The sequence below is a fragment of the Lepus europaeus genome, chromosome 2, assembly GCF_033115175.1.
Source record: "Lepus europaeus isolate LE1 chromosome 2, mLepTim1.pri, whole genome shotgun sequence".
NCBI lineage: Eukaryota > Metazoa > Chordata > Mammalia > Lagomorpha > Leporidae > Lepus > Lepus europaeus.
This window is the reverse complement of record NC_084828.1, coordinates 122,241,178-122,260,071: the sequence shown is the minus strand read 5'-3', so window position 1 is coordinate 122,260,071 and position 18,894 is coordinate 122,241,178. Positions and strand designations below refer to the sequence as shown.

At 39.0% G+C, this 18,894-nt stretch overlaps 1 protein-coding gene across 4 annotated transcripts in view; it reads left to right on the top strand.

Annotated features, from left to right (window-relative positions):
* The window catches only part of MLF1 (myeloid leukemia factor 1), a 64,787-nt gene that overhangs the window by 24,364 nt on the left and 21,529 nt on the right, over nucleotides 1-18,894 (top strand). For all 4 annotated transcript variants that reach the window (XM_062178343.1, XM_062178328.1, XM_062178336.1 and 1 more), the window contains exon 2: nucleotides 2,231-2,378. In XM_062178343.1, the coding sequence (XP_062034327.1) occupies nucleotides 2,231-2,378 (148 nt within the window). The remainder of the gene's footprint in view (nucleotides 1-2,230; nucleotides 2,379-18,894) is intronic.

Sequence of the window (18,894 nt, the reverse complement as noted above, 5' to 3'; positions counted from 1 at the left end):
GGGAAGTCTGAAAGGAGGCCAGACTATTGGGGGCTCAATAGAACAGCAGAAAAGTCTAAGATTACTTTGGTAAAGGGAACTCCAATAATGTGTCTTACAGTTCTAGAATGCAGAATAAGGAATTGACTAGTGATTCAGTGGCTTTTCAACTGTAACAAAATTGGGAATCATTGTTATATAAAGCATTAAAAGTTTCAGTTTCTTGAATGAGATTCTCCGTGGAAGGGTTAACATCCATTTATGAGCATTGATATTTATAGAGCATGTATGAGGATACTTCAAAAGGGTGGTAGAAAGTGGAATTAAAGATGTTTACTGGTGGGTCCAGTGCTGTGGCATGACAGGTTGGGCCATGGCTTTGGCCCTGGCATCTTATATGGGTACTTGTTCTAGTCCTGGGTACTCCACTTCCAATTCAGCTCCCTGCTGATACAGCTGGGAAAGCAGTGGTAGATGGCCCAAGTCCTTGGGCTCCTACACCCATGTGGGAGACCCAGAAGAGGCTTCTTGCTCCTGGCTCCATTTGAGGGTGAACCAGTAGATGGAAGATCTGTATCTCTCTGTCTCTCCTTTTCTCTATTTGTAACTTTGCCTTTCAAATAAATAAGTAAATCTTTTAAAAAATGTTTTTGGTACAACAATTTTAGGAATCCATTCATACAAGGGTTCTTCAGAAAGTTCATGGAAAATGTGGATATGATAAAACTGCATGTATATAAAAAATTTTTTGCACAAAGGTGAGCTGAGCTTGTCATTCCATTTTTCCATGAACTTTTTGAAGTACTCACAAAGAATAGGGCCTAACTGCTTATTGTTGTATATGTTTTCTGAATAAAATATATTTTTTTCATGAGAGGGACTTAATGATAGAATAATGGGATGTGGTATCCACAAGTGAGTTAGGAAGAGAAAGTAGTGGCAATTAACATTTATTCAGTACATTGTATAGATCAGATACTGTATGCTTTCAGGTTACCTATTTAATCTTGACAATAGGGACATGTGATACTCTGATTTTTGCAACTATGAAAACAAGCTCAAGAAGAGAGGCTTGGGTTCTAATCAATTCAGTTACTACAAATGCAGAAGAGGTAATATTCCTCAAAGGTTAGTGAGGGCCTGCTTGAACTGAAATCACCAGGGATGCATGTCCACAAATCATACCTAAGGGGGAAATGGAGAATGAGATCTCCATTAGTACCCAGCCCACTAATTACTTGGTAATCCCGAAAATGTTTGAGAAACACTATCTTAAGACTTAGCAGATATTTTTTGCTGTATAGTGATTTCTAGTGTTTAGAGTTCTTAGAAGCAAAGGTTAGCCTCATAGAGGTTATCCTTAATTTTGTCTATTAAAATATGTTTGTGTTAATCAGCTTTTTGTCCTATAATGAAATACTGGAAGCAAGTAAGACTTAAAAAGTTTATTTTGGCTCATGGTTTAGAGATTCCCTCAAAGATCAGGTGACCCCACTCGTTCAGCCTTTGGTGATGATGGTCTTGCCAGGGAGTCTCAAGGTGGCACCAGGTACCACATAGCCAGAGACAGGGAGTAATCATGTCTGTCTATCAGTCAGTGGTCTCTGCCTCCATCAGAGCCACCAGGAGCCAAGATTAGCTCTCTGCACTAGTGACCTAATCTAATCTTTCGCTTCCCAAAGGCCCTCCCCACAAACACCGTAATTGGATTAAATTTCTACCCTAGGGGTAGCATTAATTTATAACTTTGGGGTTTAAACTCCTGCATGAAATTGGTTACCAAATTATAATCAAAACACAGCAATGTTTTATCATAATATAGCTGCAGTTCTCAGTATTTACATTTCAGAAGTAAGACTTTAAAAAACATAAGCACATATTATTTATTAGCTCTCACTAGAATTTATATTATTGACTGCCCAAAATGGCATCTATCTAGTAGCAGTATTTGTCAGATTACTTAATTTTTTTTTTGCCATTTTCCTTACTTTAAGCTATCTGACATGTGTTACCTTGTGTTTACCATGTTTGTAACAGTAAGGAATAAGTAAAGATTGATTTTGTTTTTATATATAAGTGAACCGTGGTGAATAACAAAGAGAGCAAGTTTTCCTAAATTGTTTTCACAAGTAGTAGATTTTTCTTAATGAAATTATTCTAATCTCTGAAACTCTTTTCTCTAACAGATTTAGCTACCTACTTTTTAAATTTTAACACTTAATCTTACATGATAATATGTATTTTTCAACAGCGATTCTTTCCTTGCACACCGAGAAAGTATGCGTCAGATGATGAGAAGCTTTTCTGAACCCTTTGGCAGAGACTTGCTCAGTATTTCTGATGGTAGAGGACGAGCTCATCAGCATACAGGACATGATGATGGAGAAGACTCCGTGACTGTAAGGTTTTTTATTTTAAAGACAGTGACAAGGTCTTTCAGGAACTAGAAGAAAAGTGTTACAGAAGTGTAGATCTATGATAATAAATAGTTATGTTACAGAAATAACTATTATAGAAAAAGGAAAGTCTGTTGGAAAGCTGAATTCTCGAACAGTGAAAATCTGTTGGAAAGCTGAATTCTGGAACAATGAATTCTAGAGAATTCCACTGTGCTATCAAAACTTTTAGGATCATAGTGATATATATTATAAACCAAACTTAAACCATTACTTTTTAAATACATATATGCTTATTTTATAACTTTCTCTTATAACTTAAATTAGAGTAGGCAAAGAAATGCCTTCTTGACATATGCACTTTTTATGATACTTCACAATAATAGTATGATGCTTTATCTTTATTAGATCAGGAAACACTAATCTACATGGCTGCCGCCAAAGCAGTGATTAACCTTGAACTGTATTTCAAAAGTCTTGCACAACTTCATTATATGTGTCTTGTCTGAGATCAAAGCCAGGAGACTACAAACATACTTAACTCAAGAAAAGATGAAATCTGGATATTTATGTTTTTTAACTATTTTATTTTTTACATCTGTTGTTTCTGTTTTGTACACTCGGGAATGATAGTTGAATAACAAATTGACAGGGTTTCTGTAAAAATGAATCTTGGTTTTTCAAGATGGTGGCACAGGGAGGGAGCTTACTGCTCTAGTCTAGGGGAGGATTGTTACCAAAAAAAAAGTGAATAGAGTGCAGTCAGGAAAGGGTTAGGGAGAAAACAGGACAGGAAACTCCATGCAAATTGGGGAGACACTGTGGACCTATGTGAGGATGTGGTTATATCCAGCCCAGGACCCCAACAGCTGAGAGCATAAGCACCAGCTTTGGAGTTAGGTGAGACCAGCCTGCAGCAGCCCAAGCCACTGGAAATAAAGCTGTGGGAAGAGCCTGGCATGGGCCCAGCTTGGAGTCCTGTGGGGTCAGTGTACCTGCCAACCTAGAGGGGGAAAAAAGGAGCCTGTTTCTTTCTCCCTGACCACCTGGCACCAGCATCCTCTAGCCAAGAAATGTCAGGTGCCATTTTGTTCAAATGTAACAGCTATACCAGCTCATGTCCATGTGCCCAGCAACCAGCTGACAGGAGATGCCTGAGTCTGGCTGGGAGAATTGACAGGGATCTGGGGGCTCAAGACTTTGGGAGCCTTGTGTGCTGGTACTGTGAAAACACTGTGCCTGCATGGGAGGGCACAGGATGTAGCTGGGACTTTGAGCAGTCACTGTCAAACTCTCCACCTGCTCGTGGCTTCCCGATTCCCTGGTGAGGGTCATTGCTGTAGAATCCATGTTCACACCAAGGACTGCATAGATCTTTTGTGTGTTTCTTGTGACAGTGTGGATGAAATTGCACCTACTGGGGCTAGCACCCAGGCATTGGTCTCCTTTGAGGAAAGTAGGTGAGTGTATGCGAACAGAGCAGAACAAACCTATCCTCTGGGAAAAAAAAAAGAGAGAGAGAGAGAGAGAGATTTACTGCACCCAACTTGGGTGGTCACTTTAGAAAAACTCCCTTCACCCTGCAGCAGTGAGCAGAGCTCCCTGACCACACCCAGCACATGCCTCTGAGTATTCACTGAAAGACAGGACACTCCATTAAGACACAGATGTGTAGTCCAAAGATAAAAGCCATCACAGAGGAAAAATAAAAAACAAAAACCAGCAAGTATCACCACAAATGCCTAATAATAAACACAGCAATTCAAGAAACAAGAATAAGCAAGACAACATGATGGCCCCAAAAGAACACTTCAATACTAAAATGTGAAGATGAAGAGATTAATGAAATGCCAGAAACAGAATTCAAAAAATTGATTGTAGGATTACTTAGAAGTAATCAGAAGCAAATTCTTGAACTAAAGAAATTCATACATGACATGAATAAAATTTTTTCCCAAGAAATTGAGATTTTAAGGAGAAATCAAAGTGAAATATTGGAAATGAAGAATTAAACAGAACAAATAAAAAGTACATGGAAAGCCTTATGTTCAGACTCAGTGAGGCAGAAGAAAAAATCCAAGTTAGAAGACAAATCTCTGGAAATTTTATAGTCAGACCAAGGTGGAGGGTGAACCAACGGCAAAAAGGAAGACCTTTCTCTCTGTCTCTCTCTCTCTCACTATCCACTATGCCTGTCAAAAAAAAAAAAGAAAAGAAAAGAAAACTAATAAGCAGTGTCATATTTATGGAATACTATCAAGCAACCCAACGTATGGGTCTTAGGAATTCTTGAAGGCATGGAAAGAGAGAATGGACTAGAAGGCCTTTTTAGTGAAATAATTACAGAAAACTTAACCTAATTTGGAGAGAGAAAGGGATCTCCAAGTACAGGAAGCAAATAGAACTCCTAATAGAAATGACCAGAAAAGATATTCATCATGATGCATTGTAGTCAAATTCTCCACAGTAAAATGTAAAGAAAATGTTCTACAATGTGCACAAGAGAAATGCCGTATTACTTTCAGAGGATCTCCAATAAGACTCACAGCTGAACTCTCATCAGAAACCCTACAGGCTAGGAGAGAATGGTGAGAAATATTTCAAGTCTTAAGGGGAAAAAACTGTCAACCCAGAATACTGTACTCTGAAAAGCTCTCATTTGTGAATCAAGGTGAAATAAACACCTTGCATATCAGACAAAAATTGAAAGAATTTGTCAGCACTCATCCATCCTTACAAAAGATGGATGTGCTGCACACAGAAACATAATCATCACTATGAAAGAAGGTGAAGGCAGAAAATTGCCCATTAAAAGTACAATGAAATCCAAAGTAAACAATAGGAATATTTATGGAAAAATGGCAGGGCCAAGTTGTTACTTATCAATACTTACCTTGAATGTAAATGGCCTCAACTCTCCAGTTAAAAGATATAGACTGCCTGGGTGGATTAAAAAACAAAACCCATCTATTTGCTGCCTACAAGAAACACATCTCACCTACAAAGATACTTGCAGACTGAAAGTGAAAGGATAGAAAAAGATATTCCATGCTAACAGGAATCAAAAAAGAGCAGGGGTAGCCATCCTTATATCAGACAAAATAGACTTTCACGTAAAAACAAGAGACAAAGGAAGACACTATAAAAAATACAAAAGATCAGCAAAATGAAACGATGTTTTTTAGAAAAAATAAATAAAATTGACACAACATTGGCTCAACTTACAAAAAAAGAGGGAGAAGACCCAAATCAAGAAAATTAGAGATGAAAAAGGAAAAACATAAAAGCAGATACAACAGAAATAAAAAGAATCATCAGAAATTGCTAGAGAGAGCTGTATGCCAATAAATTGGGAAAACTGGAAGAAAATGGATAGATTCCTGGACACATATAACCTGCCTGAATTGAGCCATGAAGACATAGAATGTCTTCTATGAAGACATAGAAAACCTAAACAGACCAATGACCAAGACAGAAATTGAATTAGTAGTCAAGACCATTCCAACAAAGGAAAGCTCAAGACTGGATGGCTTCATTGCTGAATGCTACTAAACATTTAAAGAAGAACTAACTCCAATTGGTCTAAAGCTATTCAGAACAATTTAAAGAGAGAGCATCCTCCCAAACTCATCTATGAAGCAAGCATCACCTTAATTTCTAAGCCTGAAAAAGATAACAACAGAGGAAGAGAACTGCAGACCAATTTTCCTGATGAACGTAGATGCAAAAATCCTCAACAAAATACTAGCCAATTGAAATACAATAACACATAAGAAAGATCACTCACCTGGACCAATTGGGATTTATCCCTGGTATGCAGGGATGTTTCAACATTAGCAAATCAATGTAATATATCACATTAACAAATTGAAGAACAAAACCATATGATTATCTCAATAGATGCAGAGAAAACATTTGATGATCAAAACTTTAAGCAAATTGTGTTTAGAAGGAACATTCCTCCACAAAAATCAAGGCAATTTATGACAAACCCACTTCCAGCATCCTATTGAATGGGGAAAGTTAGAAGCATTTCCACTGAGATCCAGAACCAGACAAAGATGCCCATTGTCACCATGGCTATTCAATACAGTCTTGGAAGTGTTAGCCAGAGCCATTAGGCAAGTAAAAGAAAACAAAGGGGATATGAATTGGGAAGGAGGAAGTCAGACCATCCTTGTTTGCATATGACTTGATTCCATATATAGAGGATCCAAAAGATTCCACTAAGAGACTGTTGGAAATCATGGAAGAGTTTCGTAAATTGGCAGGATGTAAAATCAACACAGAAAGATCAACAGCCTTTGTATGCCACAGCTGAAAAAGAACTTCTATCAATCCCATTCACAATAGTTACAAAAAAATCAAATACCTTGGAATGAATTTAGCCAAAGATGTCAAAGATCTCTATGATGTATATTACAAAACATTAAATAAAGAAATAGAAAAAGACACAAAAAATGGAAAAAATTCCATGTTCATAGATTGGAAGAATCAATATCATCAAAATGTCCATTCTACCAAAAGGAATTTATAGATCAATGCAATACCAATCAAAATACAAAGGACATTCTTCTCAGATATAGAAAAAATGATGCTGAAATTCATATGGAAACACAGGAGACCCCTAATAGCTTAAGCAATCTTATATGGTGAAACCAAAGTCAGAGATATCATCATTACCAGATTTCAAGACATACCATGGGGCAGTTATAATCAAAACAGCCTAGTACTGGCACAAAAACAGATGGATAGACCAATGGAACAGAAACAGAAATGCCAGGAATAAATCCATGCATCTATAGCCAACTTATCTTGGATTGAAGAGCTAAAATCAATTCCTATAGTCAGGACAGTCTCTTCAACAAATGGTGCTGGGAAAACTGGATCTCTGCATGCAGAAGTATGAAGGAAGTCCCCTACCTTACACCTTACACAAAAATCCACTCAAAATGCATTAAAGACTTAATCTATGACCTGATACCATCAAATTATTAGAGAACATTGGGGAAACCCTGCAAGACATTGGCATAGGCAAAGAGTTATTAGAAAAGATCCCAGAGGCACAGACAATCAAAACAAAAACTGACAAATATGATTACAGCAAATTGAGAAGCTTCTGAATTGCAAAAGAAACACTCAGCAAAGTGAAGAGGCAACTGACAGAATGGGAGAAATTATTTGCAAACTATGCAACTGATAAGGGATTTATAACCAGAATATATAGAGACCGAAAAACTCAACAACAACAAAACAAAAACCCAGTTGAAAAATGGACAAGGGACTTAAACAGGCATTTTTTTTTTTTGACAGGCAGAGTGGATAGTGAGAGTGAGAGAGACAGAGAGAAAGGTCTTCCTTTTTGCCGTTGGTTCACCCTCCAATGGCCACTGCGGCCAGCGCATCTCACTGATCTGAAGCCAGGAGCCAGGTGCTTCTCCTGGTCTCCCATGTGGGTGCAGGGCCCAAGCACTTGGGCCATCCTCCACTGCCTTCCCGGGCCATAGCAGAGAGCTGGCCTGGAAGAGGGGCAACCAGGATAGAATCCGGCACATCAAAACCACAACGAGGTTTCACCTCACCCTGGTTAGAATGGCTTTCAAATCAACAAATGACAAATGGCTGGCTAGGATGTGGGGAAAAGAGTACCCTAATCCACTGTTGATGGGAATGTAAACTGGTAAAGCCACTATGGAAGACAGTATAGCGATTCCTCAGAAATCTCAATATAGACCTACCATATGACCCAGCTACCCCACTCCTCGGAATTTACCCAAGGGAAATGAAATCAACAAATAAAAGAGTTATCTGTACCCCCATGTTTATTGCAGTTTGATTCAAAATAGCTAAGATATGTAATCAACACAAATGCCCATCAACTGAAGATTGCATAAAGAAATTATGGGATAATACACAGCAGTTAACAAAATGAATTCCTGGCTGGCGCCATGGCTCACTAGGCTAACCCTCCACCTGCAGCACTGGCACCCCGGGTTTTAGTCACAGTTGGGGCGCCGGATTCTGTCCCGGTTGCTCCTCTTCTAGTCAAGCTCTCTGCTGTGGCCCGGGAAGGCAGTGGAGGATGGCCCAAGTGCTTGGGCCCTGCACCCACATGGGAGACCAGGAGGAAGCACCTGGCTCCCGGCTTCAGATCAGCGCAGCACGCCGGCCTTAGCGGCCATTTTGGGGGTGAACCAACAGAAGGAAGACCTTTCTCTCTGTCTCTCTCACTGGCTAACTCTGCCTGTTAAAAAAAAAATGAATTCCTGTCATTTGCAGCAAAATGGATGAAACTGGACAACATCATACTTATTGAAATAAGCCCAGTCCCAAAAGGACAAATACCAAATGTTCTCCTTGATCTGTGATAACTAATAGAACACCTAAAAGGTTATTTATAGAGGTGAAATTAACGCTTTGAGATGCAATGGCTTTGAACAGCCCTTGTCTTGACAGTTGAAGAACAGGTTTTTGTTTTGTTTTTTTTTTTTTTTCATAAAATTTGTTGAACTCTTTACTTAGTATAGAGTTAGTTGTATGTATATAATCATATGTGTTAATCATATGGGAAAATAGATCTTTCTAAAAAATAAGATTGGGACTAGGAGAGGGAAGAGGAAGAAGGATGGAAGTGTGGATGGGAGGGCAAGTATAGTGGGAAGAATCACTATATTCCTGAAGTTGTATTTATGAAACAATAAATAAATAGTTATACATTCAAATACACATATTTGAATGTATATTTATATACATATATAACTATATTCATTATTTTTATATTATATATATTTATATATATAAATTGGAAGGCCAGCGCCGTGGCTTAACAGGCCAATCCTCTGCCTTGCGGCACCTGCACACCGGGTTCTAGTCCTGGTTGGGGCACCGGATTCTATCCCAGTTACCCCTCTTCCAGGCCAGCTCTCTGCTATGGCCCGGGAAGGCAGTGGAGGATGGCCCAAGTGCTTGGGCCCTGCACCCACATGGGAGACCAGGAGAAGCACCTGGCTCCTGGCTTCAGATCAGTGAGATGCGCCGGCCGCAGTGGCCATTGGAGGGTGAACCAATGGCAAAAAGGAAGATCTTTCTCTCTGTCTCTCTCTCTCTCACTATCCACTCTGCCTGTCAAAAATAAATAAATAAATAAATATAAATTGGGGGCAGGCACTTGGCATGCCTGTATCACATATGTAGTGCCTGAGATACAACCATGCCTCTTCCAATACAGCTTCCTACTACTGTGCCTGGGAGGCAGCAAATAATGTTTCAAGTTCTTGGGTTTCTGCCATCCATGTGAGAGACATGGATGGAGCTCTTGGCTCCTGGCTTCAGAGTGGTCCTGCCCTGGCTATTGTGAGCACTGAGGAGTGAACCATCAGGCAGAAAGTCTCTGTCTTTCCCTCTTTCTCTGTCATTCTGACTTTCAAATAAATAAATAAAACTTAAAGGAAAATGTAACCTCAAGTAACCGATGTTGATTAATCAGGTTTTTTTGGTTGTTTTGTTTCCTTGTTCCCACATCACAAAACCCACTGTTTTGTTACCTCCCAGTGGGAACTCTCATTCTATTTTATAGAATGGAAACTGCCTTGATTCATGACTTAGAAATAAAAGTCAATCTGATCTATAACTAAAAAAAATGTACAATTAAAATGTAGATATTTGGAACTCAGTACACACTGAATTGTTCAATTATGAAACTTCTAGAATCTTGAAAAAAAAACTTCAGATTTTCTGTTTGCAATAATTTAAACAGAGCAAAATATTTAGATCTGCCTTGAATAAAATTACATTTACTATTTACAATGAAAATAATCTTCATGTTCTTTTTTAAAAATATTTATTTTATTTATTTGAAAGATAGAATTCCAGAGAGAGGTAGAGACAGAGAGTGAGGTCTTCCATCCACTGGTTCACTCCCCAGATGGCTGCAATGGCCAGAGCTGCTCCGATCTGAAGCCAGGAGCCAGGAGCTTCGTCTGGGTCTCCCACGCGGGTGCAGAGGCCCAAGGACTTGGGCTGTCTTCTGCTGCTTTCCCAGGCCATAGTAGAGAGCTGGATCAGAAGAGGAGCAGCTGGGACTAGAACCGGCGCCCATATGTGATGCCAGTGCTTCAGGCCAGGGCTTTAACCCACTGCGCCACAGCGCCGGCCTTTCATGTTCTTTTTATACATGTGTGTATTTGAACAAGTTAGTGGAAAACTGAAATTAAAAGTAGCACCAAAAATTTTAAATATATGCATTTTTTGGAATATGCATTTTCCATGAACTCTTTGAAGTACCCTCATATATTTACAAGCACCATGTTCAAATTCCAATTTGTTTTATTTGAAGTAGTGAATAGTTGGTATCATATACATTATTTCTATTTTCATGGCTTATCAGTTTACATTAAAGATTAAAATTAGTATTAAGGAACAATTATCAAAGAGGGCAAGAAAATAAGTTTGATGTTCTGAAATTTTATTTCATGTGAATATTAAAAATTTTGTGTATCTGCTGTAACTACAGCAAGGAAAGAATAGGCCTAAGTATAGCTCTTTGTACTTATACACATAAATGAGGTGTTCTTACCTTTTATGAAAGAAGCAAAAAGTGGAAGTTTTGTTCCTTTACTGGTAAGCATAGAAAAGAGATATTACAATTCAACTGAAAATTTCTTACTAAGGTGCCAGTATGCACATCACCTATAACTATACTGGTCAACCTTTGGAAGTAGAAGTAAATGTTTCTTTCCTAAGCACTTGTGTTTAAAGCATTGAATGTTTTAACAAGAGCTGGAATAAATATTAATCAAAGAAATAGATAAATTTCTATGAAACTGTACTTTGTAAGATTAACAATTTGTAACTGTTTGCATTTTAGTATACTTTGCATTATATTTGTCTTGCCAAAGTGACTTTAAATCAAGTGTTGGGGGTGGGGAAGAAGACACACAGTTGAAATAATATTGTTGCATAAATACAATGATTAAATAAGAAAAGTCAAGGAGGGAAACAATTATAAATATAAAGGAATGTCCATAGCAACATTTGAACGAAAAACTAAAATAATTCTTGTTGTAGATGAATTGCTATGAAAAATTACCTTAGATTGAGTAGCTGCTGGGGACTGGGAAGTCCAAGGTTGTCATGCTGGCAAATTCACTCTGTGGTGAGGGTTTGCTCTCTCATATGTAGATGGTGCCATTTTGCTGTGTCCTCACACAGAAAGACAGAAAAAGCAAACAGGCTCCCTTAGGCATCTTTTGTAAATCACTAATCCCATTTATGAGGGCTCTGTCTCATGATTAAGCACCTTTAAAGCTCCAATCTTTCATTACTATTGGGCTGAGAAGTAGGTTTCAACTTATGAGAACAAAAATGTTCCAGATGTGTGCTGTTCAGCATGGTGGCCACTGGCCACATAGTTTATGGAAGACTTGTAATATGCCTCATACTCATCAAAAACAAAATTAAATGGAAAAGCTTCTGCATGCAAAGCCAAGGAAACAGTTAAAAAAAGTAGAGAAACAATCCACAGAATAGGAAAAAAAATGTTTGCAAACCATTATCAAGTAAGGGGTTAATGTCCAAAATATATAAGGAACTCAATTCAATGACAAGATATCATGTAACCCAATTAAAAACCAGACCAATCACCTGAACAGTCATTTCTCTAAAGAAGATATACAAATGGCCAACAGGTACATGAAAAAGTACTCAGCATCACTAATCATTAGGGAAATGCAAATTAAAACTACAACGAGATATCACCTCACATCTGTTAGAATATTTTTTAAAAGATGCTATTTATTTATTTGACAGGTAGAATTACAGAGGGAGGGAAAGACAGAAAAAAAGGTGTTCAGTCTGCAAGTTCACTCTCCAAATGGCCACAATAGCCAGAGATGGGCTAATCTGAAGCCAGGAGTCAGGAGCTTCTTCCAGATCTCCCACACGGGTACAGGGTCCCAAGCACTTGGGCCATATTCTACTGCTTTCCCAGGCCATAACAGAGAGCCATATTGGAAGTGGAGCAACTGGGACATGAACCGGCACCTTTATGAGATACCAACGCTGCTGGCAGAGGCTTGGCCTACTGCACCACAGGGCCGGCCCCAGAATTTTTTTTTTTTTAAGATTTTTTATTCATTTGAAAGGAAGAGTTACAGAGAGAGGGAAAGATAGAGATATGTTCTATCCACTGGGTCACTCCCCAGATGGCTGCAACATCCAAAACTGGGCCAGGCTGAAGTCAGGAGCCTGGAACTCCATCTGGGTCTTTCACATGGGTGGCAGATACCCAAGCACTTGAGCCATCTTCTGCTGTTTTCCTAGATTTATTAGCAGGAGCTGTATGGGTGGAGCAACTGGCTCTCATATGGGATGGCAGCATCTCAGGTGGCAGCTTAACCTGCTGTACCACAACTCCTGGCCTCTAGATTGGTGTTTTTTAATATAAAATGTTACAGACCCACACACTTATGCATACACCACAGAGGAAAGGCCATGCCAGGCAAAAGCTGAGTGCTTGGAACTCAATCCAGGTTTGCCAAATGGGTGGCAGCAGCCAAATCACTTGAGCCATCACTGCGACCTTCTGGGGTTTGTATTAGAAGGAAAATGGAAATAGGAGCCAGAGCCAGGTACTCCAATGTAAAATGCTGATGGTCTAACTGATGTCAACCTTTAGGCCAAATGCCAACCCATAAAATTAATTTTAAAAACTTCCATATGGCTAGTGGCTACCTTAATGGACAGTGTTATGATAGGCATTTAAATAGACTCCCAAGCATTTAGCTTTTTTTAAGCAATATGAAGTAAAGAGCATTTATCACCTGTATATGCACCTGTCATCTTATTTCTTATTTAATAATCATCTCTTTAAACATTTCCCCAAGAAGCACTCCAGTATGCATACATCTATTACATGGAAATAAATGGTAGGGCAGGCGTTTGGTCTAGCAGTTGAGGTGATCATGTTCTGTATCAGAGTGCCTGGTTCAGTTGGCTCTGCTCCTAACAACAGCTTCCTGCTAATGCAGACCCTGGGATGCAGTGGTCATGGCTGAAGTGACTGGATTCCTGATACCCAAGAGGGAGACCTGGATTGAGTTCCTGGCTCCAGGCTTTGGCCCCTGTGGGAGGTTATTGAGGGCATTTTGGGAGTGAACCAGCAAATGGGAGCTCTCTGTCTGTCTCTCAAATAAATAAAAATAAATTCTAAAAAAGTAAATGGTAACTTTTACTATATCAGATCTAGACTAATTCTCTTCATGAAACCTTAAACATAAGTCTCATAGTTTTTAAAATAGTAATATGGGGGCCGGCGCCGTGGCTCACTTGGTTAATCCTCCGCCTGCAGCACCGGCATCCCATATGGGCCCCGGGTTCCAGTACTGGTTGCTCCTCTTCCAGTCCAGCTCTCTACTGTGGCCCGGGAGGACAGTGGAAGATGGCCCAAGTGCTTGAGCCCTGCACCCGCATGGGAGACCATGAGGAAGCACCAGGTTCCTGGCTTCATATCGGCGCAGTGCCAGCTGTGGTGGCCATTTGGGGGGTGAACCAACGGAAGGAAGACCTGTCTGTCTCACTGTCTAACTCTACCTGTCAAATAAATAAATAAAGTAGTAATATGGCCTCTCATATTTAAAATCAAGTTTTAGTATACATTTCTTTATTACATTGTTATCAACTGTCCTAGAATGCTAACACCAATGAGTTTTTTTCTCTTGTTGAAACTATTTTTTATAGAAAACTTTTATTTAATAAATATAAATTTAATAAGTACAACTTTTAGATTATAGCGGTTCTTCCCCCCAAACCTGCCCTCCCACCCCCAAATCATCCCACCTCCTACTCCCTCTCCCATCCCATTCTTTTTTTTTATAAATTTTTTTTAAATTTTTTTTTAAACTTTTATTTAATGAATATAAATTTCCAAAGTATAGCTTATGGGTTACAATGGCTTCTCCCCTCCTACAACCTCCCTCCCGCCCGCAACCCTCCCCCCTCCCGCTCCCTTTCCCCTTCCATTCATGTAAAGATTCATTTTCAATTCTCTTTGTATACAGAAGATCAATTTAGTATATATTAGGTAAAGATTTCAACATTTTGCCCATATAGCAATATCAAGTGAAAAAACTACCATTGGATTACTAATTATAGCATTAAATAGCAATGTACAGCACATTAAAGACAGAGATCCTACATAATTTTTTTTTTCAAAATAATTAATTTTCTATGCCATTTCCATTTTAACACCCGGTTGTTTTTTTTTTTTTTTTTCATTTCCAATTCTCTTTATATACAGAAGATCACTTCAGTATATAATTAGCAAAGACCTCATCAGTCTGCGCCCACACAGAAACGCAAAGTATAAAAATACTGTTTCAGTACCAGTCATAGCATCACTTGGCTTTAGACGACACATTAGGGACAGATCCCGCATGGGGTGTAAGTACACAGTGACTCCTGTTGCTGACTTAACAATTTGACACTCCTGTTCATGGCGTCAGTAATCTCCCTAGGCTCTAGTCATGAGTTGCCAGGGCTATGGAAGCCTTTAGAGTTCGCTGACTTTGGTCTTATTCCGATAGGGTCATAGTCAAAGTGGAGGTTCTCTCCTCCCTTCGGAGAAGGGTACCTCCTTCTTTGATGGCCCCGTTCTTTCCACTGGGATCTCACTCACAGAGATCCTTCATTTAGGTCTTTTTTTTTTTTTCCATGATATCTTGGCTTTCCATGCCTGCTATACTCTCATGGGCTCTTCAGCCAGATCTGAATGCCTTGAGGGCTGATTCTGAGGCCGGAGTGTTGTTTAGGACATCTGCCATCCTATGAGTCTGCTGTGTATCCCACTTCCCATGTTGGATCTTTCTCTCCCTTTTTGATTCTATCAGTTAGTATTAGCAGATACTTGTCTTGTTTGTGTGATCTCTTTGACTCTTAGACCTATCAGAGCTATCAATTGTGAGCTGAAATTGATCACTTGGACTAGTGCGATGGCATTGGTACATGCCATCTTGATGGAATTGTGTTGGAATCCCCTGCACATTTCTAACTCCACCATTTGCGGCCAGTCCGATTGAGCATGTTCCAAATTGTTCATCTCCTCCCTCTCTTTTTCCACTCTTAGATTTAACAGGGATCACTTTTCAGTTAAAATTTAAACACCTGAGAATAATTGTGTGTTAATTACTGAGTTCAACCAATAGTACTAGAACAACAACAACAACAACAAATACTAAAAAGGATAAAGTATTACATTGTACATATAAAGTCAGGACAGGAGCTGATCAGTTCATTGTTGCTTATAGTGTCCATTTCACCTAACAGGTTTCCTCTTTGGCGCTCAGTTGTCATCGATCAGGGAAAACAAATGATATTTTTCTCTTTGGGACTGGCTTAATTCACTCAGCATGATGTTTTCCAGATTGCTCCATCTTGTTGCAAATGACTGGGTTTCATTGTTTCTTACTGCTGTATAGTATTCTATGGAGTACATGTCCCATAATTTCTTTATCCAGTCTACTGTTGATGGGCATTTGGGTTGGTTCCAGGTCTTAGCTATTGTGAATTGAGCTGCAATAAACATTAATGTGCAGATGGCTTTTTTATTTGTCAAATTAAATTCCTTTGGGTAAATTCCAAGGAGTGGGATGGCTGGGTTGTATGGTAGGGTTATGTTCAGGTTTCTGAGGAATCTCCAGACAGACTTCCATAGTGGCTTAACCAGTTTGCATTCCCACCAACAGTGGGTTAGTGTCCCTTTTTCCCCACATCCTCTCCAGCATCTGTTGTTGGTAGATTTCTGAATGTGAGCTGTTCTCACCGGGGTGAGATGGAACCTCATTGTGGTTTTGATTTGCATTTCTCTGATTGCTAGTGATCTTGAACATTTTTTCATGTGTCTGTTGGCCATTTGGATTTCCTCTTTCGAAAAATGTCTATTGAGGTCCTTGGCCCATCTCTTCAGTGGGTTGTTTGTTCTGTTGTTGTGGATTTTCTTGATTTCTTTGTAGATTCTGGTTATCAACCCTTTATCTGTAGTATAGTTTGCAAATATTTTTTCCCATTCTGTTGGTTGCCTCTTCACTTTCCTGACTGTTTCTTTTGAAGTACAGAAACTTCTCAATTTGATGCAATCCCAAATGTTAATTTTGGTTTTGACTGCCTGTGCTGTTGGAGTATTTTCCAGGAAGTCTTTGCCTGTGCCTATATCTTGCAGGGTTTCTCCAATGCTCTCTAATAATTTGATGGTTTCGGGTCGTAGATTTAAGTCTTTAATCCATGTTGAGTGAATTTTTGTGTAAGGTGATAGGTATGGGTCTTGCTTCAAGCTTCTGCACGTGGAAATCCAATTTTCCCAGCACCATTTATTGAATAGACTGTCCTTATTCCAGGGATTAGATTTGGATCTTTGGTCAAATATAAGTTGGCTGTAGATGTTTGGATTGATTTCTGGTGTTTCTATTCTGTTCCATTGGTCTATCCATCTGTTTCTGTACCAGTACCATGCTGTTTTGATAACAACTGCCCTGTAGTATGTCCTAAAATCAGGTATTGTGATTCCTCCGGCTTTGTTTTTGTTGTACAGGATTGCTTTGGCTATTCGAGGTCTTCTGTGTCTCCATATGAATTTCAGCATCATTTTTTCTAGATCTGAGAAGAAGGTCTTCGGGATCTTGATGGGTATTGCATTGAATGTATAAATTGCTTTTGGGAGAATAGACATTTTGATGATATTGATTCTTCCAATCCATGAGCATGGAAGATTTCTCCATTTTTTGGTATCCTCTTCTATTTCTTTCTGTAAGGTTTTGTAGTTTTCATCGTAGAGATCTTTAACGTCTTTGGTTAAGTTTATTCCAAGGTATTTGATTGTTTTTGTAGCTATTGTGAATGGGATTGATTTTAGAAGTTCTTCCTCAGCCGTGGCATTGCCTGTGTATACAAAGGCTGTTGATTTTTGTGGATTGATTTTATATCCTGCTACTTTGCCAAACTCTTCGATGAGTTCCAGCAGTCTCTTAGTAGAGTTCTTTGGGTCCCCTAAATAAAGAATCATATCATCTGCAAAGAGGGATAGTTTGAGTTCGTCCTTCCCGATTTGTATCCCTTTAATTTCTTTTTCTTGCCTAATAGCTCTGGCCAAAACTTCCAGAACTATATTGAATAGCAGTGGTGAGAGAGGGCATCCCTGTCTGGTACCAGATTTCAGTGGAAATGCTTCCAACTTTTCCCCATTCAATAGGATGTTGGCCGTGGGTTTTTCATATATTGCTTTGATTGTATTAAGGAATGTTCCTTCCATACCCAGTTTGCTTAGAGTTTTCATCATGAAAGAGTGTTGTATTTTATCAAATGCTTTCTCTGCGTCTATTGAGAGAATCATATGGTTTTTCTTCTGCAGTCTGTTAATGTAGTGTATTACGTTGATTGTTTTGCGAATGTTGAACCATCCCTGCATACCGGGGATGAATCCCACTTGGTCTGGGTGGATGATCTTTCTGATGTGTTGTTGCATTCTATTGGCCAGAATTTTATTGAGTATTTTTGCATCTATGTTCATCAGGGATATTGGTCTGTAATTCTCTTTCAATGTTGCGTCTCTTTCTGGCTTAGGAATTAAGGTGATGGTGGCTTCATAGAAAGAATTTGGGAGGATTCCCTCTTTTTCGATTGCTCTGAATAGTTTGAGAAGAATTGGAGTTAGTTCTTCTCTAAGTGTCTGGTAGAACTCAGCAGTGAATCCATCTGGCCCTGGGCTTTTCTTTGTTGGGAGGGCCTTTATTACTGTTTCAATTTCTGTGTCAGTTATTGGTCTGTTTAGGTTTTCTATGTCTTCCTGGCTCAATTTAGGGAGGTTGTATGTGTCCAAGAATCTGTCCATTTCTGATAGATTTCCCTGTTTGCTGGCATACAAGTCCTTGTAGTAATTTCTGATGATTCTTTTTATTTCTGTGGCGTCTGTTGTTACGTTTCCCATTTCATCTCTGATCCTATTGATTTGGGTCTTTTCTCTTCTTTTTTTAGTTAGTTGGGCCAATGGGGTGTCAATTTTGTTTATTTTTTCAAAAAACCAGCTCCTCGTTTGGCTGATTTTTTGTAATGTTTTTTTGGATTCAATCCTGTTGATTTCTTCTCTGATTTTAATTATTTCTCTTCTCCTACTGGGTTTGGGTTTGGTTTGCTGCAGATTTTCTAGATCCTTGAGATGACTTGAAAGCTCATCTATTTGGTGCCTTTCCAATTTCTTGATGTAGGCACCTATTGATATAAACTTTCCTCTTAACACTGCTTTTGTTGTATCCCATAGGTTTTGGTATGTTGTGCTGTTATCCTCATTTACTTCCAGAAAATTTTTGATTTCTCTTTTAATTTCTTCTATGACCCGTTGTTCATTCAGGAGCATGTTGTTCAATCTCCATGTGTTTACACGTGCTCTAGGGATTCCTGAGTTGCCAATTTCCAATTTCATTCCTTTGTGGTCTGAGAAGCTGCATGGTATGATTCTAATTCTTTTGAATTTGCT